At 38.7% G+C, this 13,368-nt stretch overlaps 1 protein-coding gene across 2 annotated transcripts in view; it reads right to left on the bottom strand.

The window, feature by feature from the left end:
• Nucleotides 1-13,368, bottom strand: part of LOC134743173 (methylcytosine dioxygenase TET) — a 146,731-nt gene that overhangs the window by 130,345 nt on the left and 3,018 nt on the right. For both annotated transcript variants that reach the window (XM_063676548.1, XM_063676549.1), the window contains exon 2: nt 4,397-6,184. In XM_063676548.1, coding sequence (XP_063532618.1) covers nt 4,397-5,530 — 1,134 coding nt within the window. In that variant the 5' untranslated portion in view covers nt 5,531-6,184. The remainder of the gene's footprint in view (nt 1-4,396; nt 6,185-13,368) is intronic.

Genomic DNA, 13,368 nt, shown 5'->3' with positions numbered 1-13,368 from the left:
TTATTGAAATACAAGAAAACTAATTTCAGCGTTTTTGAAAATTCATCCCCTAAGGAGGTGAAATAGAGGTTGAAAGTTTGCATGGAGATCAATTTTTTTTTGAGTGCGTTACTTGAAACTTTGTATAATGAGCATATTATTATAATACAGGAAAAGTGATTTTAGCGTTTTCAAGAATTCGTCCCCTAACAGGGTTAAAAGGGGGTTGAAAGTTTGAATCCATTACAAATGCTTTGAAACTTCTTAGAAAGGTATGATAGACGATTACAAAAAAACTAATTTTGACGTTTTTGGAAATTTAACCCCTCAGGGGGTTGAAAAGGGGATGAAAGTTTGTCTTGGGGTGCAAATTTTATTTTAAGCTAGGAACTTAAAACTTTGCAAAACGTTATTATATTAAAAAGCAAGAAAATTACTTTCAGCGTTTTTAAAAATTCATCCCCCATGGTGGTGAAAAAGCGTTTAAAAACTTTATCTTGATAACTATATCATTTTAGCTACTAGGCCAAGTTAGGTATCGATTTTGTATAAATCGGGTATGCCGAATTCATTTATGATATCAAAATGATACCATTCCCGAGTGAAAACACAAAAAATATGAAAAAACTTTTTTAATTTCTCTTTACGCTTAAACCGCTAAACCGATTTAGATAAAATTTGGTATAGAGATAGTTTGAGTCCCGTGGAAGAACATAGGGTAGTTTTTAACCAAAAAAATGGAGACTGCGTTTGCATGGAGAAGCGGCCGTGCCCTTTCCTCTTAATAATGGTCACGAAGGTGGGTACTTTAAAAAAAACATTTTTCAGTAAATGTCAAACGATTTGGGACTTAAACGCGTTACCATGCCTTGCCGAAAAAAATCGAATCTTTCGCAAAAGTCTCGCAATGCATTGCGGCCACAAGGGGCACGGTCTCAGGAGACTGAGAAAAACCACGGTGAGAGACTCAGTGGCGCTCTAGCCAGGCAGGTCGCTTCGCTTTCGGCTGAAACGGCAAGCCAGCGCGAGTTCGATTGTGATCCCAAATATATCGTACGTAATACATATGTAGGCGCAGATCCTGACGGAGTGTGGCGCCGGAGAAGCCGTGTTCATCCCGCGTATCCTTCTCATTCCGAGCAACTTCCCGTTCCGCTTCAAGCGCCTGCAGGTCCCCGTGAGCGTCTGCTTCGCTATGACCATCAACAAGTCGTAGGGGCAGATGCATTTCAAACTCCGAAAAAAAAAAAGGGGCAGACGCTGCCCGCCGCCGGCGTCATTTGACTGATTTGACTGGAGGACCGATTTGGATGACATGATTTTGATGGGAACACCCAAATATTCCGAAATATGTTTTTCCGATTTTTATAACCACGACTTTCATAATCCCGATTATTTATAAGTCCGAAATATCAAAATTACGATTTTTAAAAACACGATGGAATAAAATCACGAATGTGCTATTTCCGAAAACTTAAAATCCGATTGTCACTTGATAGAAAGCTTAAAGTTCCGATTTTACACTTTTCCGAAAATATTTTTTTTTTCCGAATTCCTAAATTCTGAAAAATCATTGTCCGATCGAAAATAAAATAATTCGGTATTCAGAAATACGGTTTTTTACAAGATCGGAAAAATGAAATCCGTGATATTCAAATGAAGACTCACGTTTTAGTAATTATTACGGGTACCTGTCGTGCCGCATCATGTTAAATTCGGCATAAAATATGTTTGGCATAAAAAAACGGCATAAATAAATTAGACAGAACTGCGAACCTGCGAACCCGAACTGTTGCTAGAAGTGGGTTAGGTTAGGTTAGAACTGCGACCCCCAAGAAAACGAACTGTTGCCAGAAAAGTGGAAATTTAAAAATTGGGATATTTAAAATAGGAATCACGTTAATTCGGAATAAGGGCAATTCCGAATTCGTGATTTTGAAAATCGTAAATGTTAAATTCGGTGTTTGCCACCATCGGAATTGTTATAGTCGGAATTATGCAGTTCGGAATTTACAATATTCGGCTTTTTGGGTTTTCGGAAATATAAATCTTCGTGATTTTCATCATTCGTAATTATGACAGTCGGAATTTTGATGGGTCGAGCATTTAAAAATCGGAATGATAAAATTCGACATTCTAAAATTCGAAATAAAAAATTTCGGAATTATGTAGTGTACCCGATTTGCATAGGTACAGTCAAGGACGTTAAACAAAAATGGTACTGTATCGTTCGAAATACACCTATACTACTCTATGCCATTTAAATCACGACAAAAATTTGAATAAGGGCAAAAAAAATATTCATTTTGTAGTGTAATTTTATTTAGTGGTAGCAAAGAGGATATAATATTATAGAACGGTACTGTCATAGTAAATTTTGTAACCACAGTAAATTCACTGCCATCTATCGACACACTTTAAAACTAAAAATGAAGATTTATTAAAATACGATAAAATGTATTTAAATATGGATAAATGATCTTTTTTATTTGCATTAATAATTTTTTTATTTTGACCCATGTTCTTTCACTGATATGCGTTAAAATTGTTAGATAATAACAAACGAAACCGTCAACGCCCTCTATACGAGAGTAGGCAAAAGGTAGTAGCGACATCTGATCGAGAATCAAATTTTCGTGATTTTCGAGGCACGTTTTTTCCTTAGACTGTATCCATCTATTACGGAGTTATATCTATCTTTGGTGGTAGGTACCTAATTGTAAAATATTTTATCTGGACTACAGTCCTCTAGCGTATCCATCTGTCAACTTTACTTTAAGTTCTGTCTCCAGGGGACAGGGAGATAAATTAGGGGTGAATTAGCCGCTTACTGAAACAGACCGAATTCCACGCAGGCGAAGCCGCAGGCACAGCTAGTCTAATGTCAATATGTCAATAGCAACAGAATAGAACAGGCCTTTGTAAATAACTTTGTAATTGAATTTCATCTTCTATATGTCAAATACCCGCTGCAGTTGAGCAAGTTCACTACCATTTAACCTAACATCTGAAATAGAGTGAAGCAAAAACCATAGGCAATGATAATTAGTGCCTATTGTATGAGGCAGCTGGCTCAAGGTGTTCGTTATTAGACTAGGAAATGCTGACATTTCTGCGGAATGCCGTCTCTACAGGGCTGTTATACAAAACGCACCAGCTTTGGACTAGTGTAACTTTGACCTCGGGATTTGTAATAATTATAAGCAATCGGGGATCTTATTGCGTTGGACAAACTAAGCTGATTGGTAAGCTATAGGAACACAAAGCTAGCACTTAGACTAAGCTTTTTTTCTCAGCCTTGTGATGAACTAAACTAGCAACTTTAATGAGGAAATTTGTGTTGATTACAATGTTAAAATAATTATTAATTTGTCGGGCTTGATACTTATTTCAAATATATGCTTACAAAGGTAGTGTTGCTTATTAATAATTAGACATAGACAGTAATAAAATTGTTAGTATCACACCATCAGGCCGTAAGACTAGGGTTTGCAATCCGCATCCGAAATGTATGAAATTATCCGGATCTGGATCCGCGGATCTACCCATACATTTCAGATCTGTCTTGTAAATCCTGCGTAAAACAAAGAAGTAAGTATATTATGTTACGGCATCAAGCCTTACGAGTATTCCGAATGTAAAATAAAATAAATATTACGGTAGATAGATCTGATAACCACCCAAAGTCTTATTTTGAGGGTAGTAGGAGTGGTTGTCTTTTGTTTTGACTTTTCTTTGACACAGAAGTACGACGGGAGAGATAAGAGCCGCTAATATATTCGCGCGGTAATATAATTAAAACCGCGCCGGGCACGGGCCCTCAAACTGCCTAATTGCACTCGCTGTGAATGGGATGGGACTCATAAAATTTTCTAAGCAGGACACGCGTAAATCGCCCCACTTTAATTTGTGTTTTAAACGAGAGAAGAAGTTAATTTATTGGCGGAGCAGCCGAATCGGCTAACTATTAAATTTATAGCCGCGAAGACAGAGAGTTCGGCCATTCCGAAACTCGGAACAGAGAATAAAAACTGCTCCCCGAATAATAAAAGGTGGAATTACGGCGAAACTTTCTCTTTTTCGGGATCTCTCGAATATCCACTTTCAACGCCGTGTAGTCGGATGAAATTCTGAGAATTCTAATATCTTTCGTCGAATATTCAGTCGGCTTTTTGCGATCCCCGGCGACTTGTTTACGCAATTCGCCAATTCGCGGAAAGAGACATTAGTTGTCGTTCTTGATTTTTCCCAGTACGGATATAATGTGCCTTTGAAACCTTCTTTGATTAGAGCAGATTAATAAGGTACGCGGAGATTTGGAGGAAATTTTGCAATATTTTTTAATCGTTTTGTCGATCAAAGTTCGAACAATACAATTTTTACGCATAATATGTAGAAACTAGCTTCATTCTCTTACCTGTTTCTCTGAAGAGATGTCGTCTAGATCCATGGGCCCCGTGCTCATGGGTGGAGCCCCATGGAGGGGCGACTTGAAGCCGGCGGTGGACGACACGGCGGCCACCTGCCCGCTGCTCTCAGAGCCCATCTCCATGTTAGACCCGTCGGACTCCGAGCTGTTAGCTCGCATTTTCCGCCTCTCTTTCTTCCGGAAATCCGATCTCGTGGGCGATGACCCGTTCCCGAAACCGTTCTTCTTCTCATACCCGCTGTCTATCAACATCGGGTTCTGGAAATTACTGTGATGTAGCCCGTTCGGTGTGTACTTCTCTTGGAGCGATTTCATATCGAACGGCTCGTTTTTCAACACGTGAACCACGGTTGGACTCTGAATGTTCTGTAATAAGCTCCCATTTTGATGGAGGATTGTCCCATTCTGGTGTAAAATACCATTTTGAGTGGGAAAAGCATTGATCGTAGCGATATTTGGTTGGTATAGCTGTATGTGCCGGTCGTCAATGTAAGCTTGTCCGGCGGGTGCGAGCTCCCGGGCTTGCAGCGGCGCCGGGACAATGGGGTAACTCCTGGCGTTTACTGCCGTGAGTGTATGGAATGTTGTAGCGTTGACAGGCGATAGCGTAGTAAGGGTCGTGGAGAGCGGCGTGACCTGAGCCAGGGTTGTGAGGTGCGCGGGAGACGACGGCGTCGTCAGCTGCGTGAGCTGCGTCAGCTGGCTAGGGCTGGCGCTGGGCGTGGGGCTGGCCGTGACCGGGACGGGCGTAACGCTCGGCAGCCCCGTCTCGGGTATGACGGTCGTCTCCGGGAACGTCTGGAACTGGCTCTGGAAGGACGGCAGCTTGTTGATGGGCTGCAGCGTCACGGACTGGTAGTCGAGGGGGGAGGAGAAACCGGCGCGCAGGATGGCATCCTTGGCGCCGACTGTGATGGGCATGGACTCCCAGGGGCGGTACTGCGCCTGGCTGGCGATGACAGAGACGCCGTCGCCGCGCTCGTAGTACTCCCAGCCGGGGTCGAGCAGGCGCGCGTCGGCCGCGAGGATGCGCTGCTCGTTCTCGGCCATGTCTCCGACGAAGGTCGAGAAGGGCGGCAAGTGCGCGTCCGCGCCCGCTTCGCTCCGCAGCGCCTCGCTCATGGCGCCCGTCCGCGGCGGTAGCGGATCCTCATCCTCACCGCAACACAAACGCTCAACACGTAAAGTTTTACAAAAATAAGCTCTACTAAGTCTATCTCGCTATGAACACTCGCTGCACTGGAACTTGATATTTGTACTCTGACTGCTTAAAGTTAATTGGTTAAAGTCTGTCTAAATAGCACTTAAATTACGGTTATACGGCACACTGGTTTACACTACACTAATCACAATTTCATTAATCACTAACAATTAAATATAAAAATCCCCGAGAGGCAGTTTACACACGAGTCTTAACTACGGTTTTATAAAATCTTTGGCTGAATTTTAGAAAAATGCGTCGACTGCGTTAACGATCGATAAATATTTTGTGCACTCGTTTAACGATATCTATTATTTTGGAACGTTTAAATACTGGTCGTTGATAGATTTTTCTTTCGCTCGTTTGTTCTTCTTATTGTAAATACCGATCACTTCAGACTTAAATTAATTTGTACTGTATGGGAGTTAGCGTATACTATTTACGGTTTATCGTTAAAAGGTTTAAAAAATAGTGCTTATATTTAGATTTTAAACGAAAGATATGACTGGAGGCTTTGGTTTGTGGGTCGTCTTTTGGTGGGTGGAGCGGCGGCTAGCCGGGCGGCCTGCACCAGTCTGAAACAAACAAACAAACACATGAACATATAGCATTCTAGATTTCTAGAAACCTACAGACAACATTAGAAATAACAAAGTCAACGGAATTTTCATAAAGATTAGCACAGGTTTGGACTATCTTAAAACTAAAGCTGTGTATGAACGTCGGTCGCCCGCTTAGCTACTTTTGCAGCCTATAAAACGGTATAAAATTCCATGTTTAGAAAATTATAATAAAAGTACAATGAATCTAGCACCTATGATAAATAAGCAATCAACCAGTCGGATTGATGAGTGCCGCGTGGCCGAACAGTTTCGATTCAATCCACATCAGCAGGCTGCCCACGTCTTAATGAATCGCAGAAACAGGCATACCCCAGATAGTTACTCAGGTGACTTATGGATTGTTCTATCTACTTCAAAAGCGAGAAAACCGCTTACAACTAGCAAAAGAGATTAAAAGTGGTTTTAAAAGGGTATTACCAGATACGTATATATCAATAATAAGAAATCAAATTTCAATTTCATCAGGAAAAGAACCATTTATATATATGTCGAAAAAAGAAAATAAATTAGGCTCTGTTTACATCCACAACTTCCTTTTTGAACTAATTCTTGGTACCGAAAACCACTTGCGATAGACTTCAGTTTAAATATAGAATAGAATTCAAGACCAGTTGAGAGGTGGCAAGAGAAGTCGTTATTTTACGCGCCGCGTACTTAATTTGAAATAAGAAAGGAATTGCAAGAAAATTCGCAAGTTATGGGTTGGCGCGGACATGTTTACTGGCAGAAGTCGCGCACGCGCTTCGCGCTGTTTTGAGGCGCGCAATCGATGAAATGATGACCGAATTTTCGATTGTTATTGCGAATTTATATTGTCTTCGTGATCTGTGACGATTGCAAAATGGAATCATTTATATTATTTATTTTCAGGGTAGTCAGGTGGGCAGAACGCAAGTCGTATGGAACGGAAGGGCAACATAACGCAAATGACTATTTTAAAGTAGTTTTAAGGGAGCTGAAATTATTTTGACTAGACTAGATGCCAAAAGGTGTCATAAGACTGATAGATAATAGAGTCTCTATAGAGTAATATATTACCTAAAATGTAAATCCCAAAAGATAATTATGTTCCTCGCGTATGAGATAAAAAATGATAATTTAAGTTTCTACTAAATAATTTTTATACTTACTAAGGAATAAATAAACCAAACTACCCTTTATTCCTGTTTTTTTGAAGTCTGTAAATGCTTAGGCGGAAAATCGTTAGCGGCGCTAAGGCACGCATCGAGGTCACCCCGTGACGTCACGTTATCTAGTAATGACGGGGTCGGGGAGCATTTGTGATACGGCATCACGAGGTGTGTGATAAATTGATAATGTGATGGGGTATTATTTACCTGCAAGTATTTTTCTCAAAGTAGGGTAAAGTGCCCTAATTCCAGCCACCCCCCTAATACCAGCCACCTATTAATCGTTGAATAACTTTTAATACGTCCAAAAATATACGGAGTTTTTGACAAGAAAATAAACCTTTTTTCATAACGCATACGCTGTGCAAAAATTTAAGCCATTCTAATAATTTAAGCCATCGTAATGGAATTGACAACAATGCATATAATTGGTAACGGTTATGTTTCTAGTATTGCTATCTTGTAAAAAAAATGGATTCAAAGATAGGTAGGTATGATTGAAATCATTCGCTAATATAGCGCCTACTGGAAGTATATAGGTACTGAAATAACCGTGATTTACACATGCATCTTCCTTATTTTGCTGAAAATGATTATGCTCATGCACACAATGTACCGACGTTTACGGATCTGATTTTACATGCTCTACATATATCTGTAAATCAAAGAATATCTCAGCATCTTGCTAAAGAGCCTTAAGACCACTGTAACTCCTTGTTTTTAAAACAAACAGGAAGTCGTAATAGACTCATACAAAAATAAACAATTCCATCCATTAATGGCAAGTACGTAAAGCTAACTAGATTACAGCTATATTAAATTCACAAGCTAGTTAATGAAATTTGCTTACAAGCAGGCGCGTGGGCCCACCGCGGCGGATTTCGGGAGTTGTAGTTATGACAGAAAGCCGAACATTCCAGGGACACCGAATTCGGCCGGGTTACACAGTGTAAACAAACTATAAATAGAGTTACTCCATAATAAAGCGTCACTATTTCGGCTACACTATTTTATGGGAACTATTTTTGATGGTTTAAAACTGTCTTTAAATCGAAATGATAGGTGGGTCAGTTGAATTGAACTATGACATTGTTTAATAGCTAAAAAGAAAGGCGATTGCGTACATATTATTTAATTATAACTTGTTTTGCTTGTTACAATAGAAAATATGTATAAAACCTAGGAAAATGTCCTGTTCTGAATACTTTTTGCCGATATAATAAATATACACAGCCATCAATTAATCAAATATAAATTTCTCATCTTATGAGCATTTCTGTATTATAAGTGTCTATGACCCATATATGAATAAATGAAAGTAGGTAACTAAACTACCTAACCCAACTTTAAAACAGGAAAATAACCAATTCAATTAGCTTCTAAATTTAACCCTCCATTCAATAAAACGTGTTCTATATTTAAAATGCTCTATTATTGGAATTGAAATTCCATCGGTTATTTTCAGCCAATCGGATCTATTCACGTTTTTCTATATTTAAACACGGAATGCTTTTGCTGATAGCCTGTCTTTGACATTTCGGACTAACACAGATTTGTATTTATAAACAATATCTAATAAATGCAAATCGTAAATTTGTAATGTACATATTTTTCATATTCTTAATGGTTGAAATTGTGTTCGCTTCAAAAAGGTAAATTGTGGCACGCAAAATGGAACACTCTTCTTATGTTCTTATAGGCAAACCTGGAAAACATTGCAAGCAATTATCTTACAAATTTAGTAGCAGTACCTATATAAATCGACATAAATTATAACTTCCTTCATCCATACTATAAAATATGTCTGAACTCCTTTCGCATTCGCCTTAAGACGGTTTTATTCAAACGCTGTCGTCTTTTTTATGCAAATCCCAAGCAGTCAGTTCTATTAAATGGAATCAAAATAATTCGAAATTCAAGTTCATGAAAATATTCAGTAAGCGATTGCGCCGTCAACTCCGCTAGTAATCACAAGGCAGAACTCTTTGTAGATGCGCACAAAGAGTGAACGAGAAAAAAAGATTAAAAGCTCACTCCAAACCAAACGGAACGCAGCTCTAAGCTCATGTGTGAGCGTGTGCTTACTTCGTGAAAACACTTGTGTGCGTAGGAATTCGTCTGATCCTTCCATGTGAGTGTTTTGCGACGGTGTGTGCGCGGAACACGATAGTATCTGGGTCTCGGTTGTCAAGGGCGACCGTACAACCGCTTGCAGCGAAAGCGTTGCGCTTTCGGCTTTGCGTTGTAATTACACGGCTTATTTTTAGCATCGGATGTTGTCGCTTTTTTGTGCAATGCGCGGCGCAGCGCTGTTTAGACGTTCGGCCATCCTCGCCTGTAAACTTGAAATCACGCCCTTGATTTCAGTTTGTGGACTAATTCGAATTTCAAATAGACGACATAAACTCTCGGTGAAACAAACACTGCGTGACTGTTTCCGAGTCGTTTCAGACTGTTGACTGAAAATATAATGAAGTAAATTTACAAATTATACTAACACACATCTTCATGATGAACTATCATAAACATAAGTGAGACACATATTGTGTAGTAAGTCCCAACGTAAACTTGGCAACTCACGTTCAAAAGATTGTACTCAAGCGCACGCAACGCAACACAATAACACAATGCATTCGGCGAGAGGGGGAGAACAGATCGATATGGTTTAGTTTTCCCGGCGTCAGAGCGACCACTTATTCTGAAAGGATGAATTCCTTCGTATGCGGAGACAATCTAATGGAATGGACTTTCCAAAAATTTAATAGACAGTGTACACACAAAATAAAAGGACTGAAGCGGCGACAAATACTATTGAACTTCAGATTTTGTTGGCATTAAATATTGCAGTGTTGATGTATTCATTCGTGTACTTAGCGATTGTTGTTTGTTGTGCTGATGAAATCACGAATTGGACATATTTAATGCACTGGCAAATAACGTTATCATTCTCATCAATAACCCGTGCTTACATTTGAATGGACATAAACTGAAAGTTTTACCTCTTCAAGTTGTGGCATTTTTTTGAAGCGGCTGATTTTCGCTTACACAGCTAATAAGGCTTTTTTGATTATTCTGATAGTGTTAGGAGGCCGAAATTTGGTACGGCGCCGATTTTTCTGTAACTGTGGCCATGGAATGGTTTAAAATCGGCATTTAACATTTTTCGGGAGTATCAAAATAATATCGCTCGTAAGTCGTAAGTGACGAGCTGACGAGTGACACTAGTTAAGGGGATCACATGCCCCAATGACCTTCGATTTGAATCCCTTAGTTTACTAATTTTTTTGTAGCTTATCATATTAACAGCAACGGATTTTAGCAATATAGTATCCCATATTTACTTCGAAGTTCATTGTTTTCGAAATATTTGGCATCAAAGTTGAACAATTTTAGGCCAAAAAACTGGTTTTCTGCCCATAACTTTTGTGTTAATTAGTTTAAAACCTTAGACAAATTTTTAGAGACGTCTAAGACGAACCCAAATATGTAGATTTCGTATAAGTAAGATCTTTCACAGCAATCGAGATACGAAAAAAGTGTTTTTTTAGACAATGTTTAAAACAATCATAAATAAATAAGTATTCATTTTTTTCACAATCCGGTAGACAAAAATGGAGATAAAAGATTGAAGAACCGATAGCCGCTTGTCTTATAATTCTATATGTAGTGCAAAAGTAGGAGATACGATTCAAAACTTGTCAAAAATCGATGAAAACCTCAGGTAGCCCCTTAACGCTCTATTTACTATTTAGTCATTGTTTCGTATTCATTCGATCTCTTCCGACCTTCAGCCGAAGTGATTTAACATTTAAATCATTTATCAGGTTGGTACTATTTGATCAGTCTCCATCAAGCGACATTTCCTGCGCGCACCGGATACTGATATATATCCGCTGATCATAGCTGATAATCACTGATAAGTAGATTCTTATTATTTATTCGCGTATTGGATCAGTTGCAAGACTTTATGCAATATTGTAAGTGTTCTCTGGTTTAACTGAGAACACCTTTATTTGGATATTTCTATCTGAACAAGCTTCAATATTGCCTAAATTGCGTAGCATCTAGGCATACAGAACTGGAGTATACCACAAGGGTACCAAACTGAAGTTATTAGAAGTCAGAATATTTTAGCACAATATAAGAAAATTTAGAAAGACTTCATTCTTCTTTCCCGTCAATTCATTCATTTGATTTACAATTAAAAGAAAAGTATCTCTTTATTCAAAGTAAAGAAAACGTTTGTTATTTTAATAGTGAGAATCACATTATAGGTGTTAAATTATGTCATCTTCATGTAAAAGCTTCTTAGCCGCTTTCTTACGTTACGAGTTACGAGAAGTTACCGTCAGGCTTTTTTATTATGATAGAAAACTCTAGTTTACGGAATTCTCACCCGTATGACGCGACTCTAGTCAATAAGATAAAGTTTGAGTATTTTAAAACAGTTAAAAACGCGAATCTTCTGTAGGAGTTGTAGGAACTGGAGTTATTTTAGAGAAGATCCAACATTTTTATTCCAAGTTATGCATAGAATATGCATTGTTTATCTCAAGTAGACTTGAAAAAGTACTACACTCACAACTAAAAATATCGTAAAGCCCAGTCTCGTAGAACCCAGTCGATTTCTCAAATTTAGATTCCAAAGCCTCAAGTTCTTACCAACCCTAGTCATATGAAAACGAATATATATGAATATTGAAGGTTTCAATATTCGTCAGTTCAAAATAAAGATATTTCAATTTCAATAATTCTCCAGTAGCTAGGACTTGAGCGACAGAGCTTCAGGTTTACATCAAAGAGCCGACTATAAACTCGCAGCGTATTCTTTACATCAATACACGTCAATTCAAAGTTCTTGCGATCCAAGGCTTGTTCTTTAACAATGATTATTAAAACTTCTCTATATCCATGCCTTGGAAACTTTCTCACAGCGCTGTATATTCTGGTGTAATCAGTAATCACACAGGATACGCACATCAGCCTGATTGCCGTGCCGGTGCCGATTTGGTTCTCGATGGGTGTTATTTGCAGATCGGCATATGACAGTTTAAGGACACGATACATAAAATAGTTGGTTCGGAACACTTTCCCAGCAGCAACGTATATTTTCGTGGCAAAGCTGCGAACGCTTAACAGCTTCATCCGACCGATTCAGAACGGCTATAAACCGTGACCATCATCATCATCATGGGCTAATTTAGCGACAACCTGTCAAAGTCATCAAAAGTCCCTACTTTTATGTAGATTTTGATGGCTTTTCCGTTGTTCTCATTCTTTATACAGATTTATAGATGCAACGAATGTCGTTAATCACCAGCGCAAGATGATCAAAAGCAAGATGAGGACGAAAAACAATAGGGACAAAAGACGAACATGAAGGTTAATCCACAATTTGATAAGGCGCGATTTCTCGATATAGAGTTACGTCCCATCCCATTCAGCCGGTTGAATAGGGCCGCAGATGTGGCGTTTTTTCACAACCATCTTTCCCACACTACCACTTTTTCTGATGCCTCAAAACTATAGCACACGTACCCTGTAGCTCCTAAACTTATTGCCATGCGACTTCCACCCATAAACGCCCAAGCATAAGAGCTTCGCACTTCAGATTCAATAGCAGAATTTAGTGAGCGAAACGCACTTTTGTAAACATTTTTTGTGCTCACGTCTGTCTGTGCTATCGGATGCGACATCGGAAATTGAGCAGTTTTTGTACTTACACCTATAAGATGGAATTGTTTGAAGGAAGTCGCATATTACAGTGACTGTATGATTTAGTATTGTTTCCTTTCAAAATTGTAGCAGGATCGACTTCATTTCTTTAGAACTTATTGGTTTCTATTAAGAATAATGTTTAAAGTTCAATTATGTAACAGCATTAACTTACTACAAAATAATATTAACATAATACATGCCTATAAACAAAACGTGTTTATATTTTTGTTGAAAAGGGTTTTGAAGAGTAACTAAATTTATGTTGTTAAATGTTTATTGATGTTGAAG

This window comes from Cydia strobilella, chromosome 7, assembly GCF_947568885.1.
Source record: "Cydia strobilella chromosome 7, ilCydStro3.1, whole genome shotgun sequence".
Taxonomy (NCBI): Eukaryota; Metazoa; Arthropoda; class Insecta; order Lepidoptera; family Tortricidae; genus Cydia; species Cydia strobilella.
Note: the sequence above shows the minus strand (reverse complement) of the source record. Positions and strands in the feature narration are given on the sequence as shown.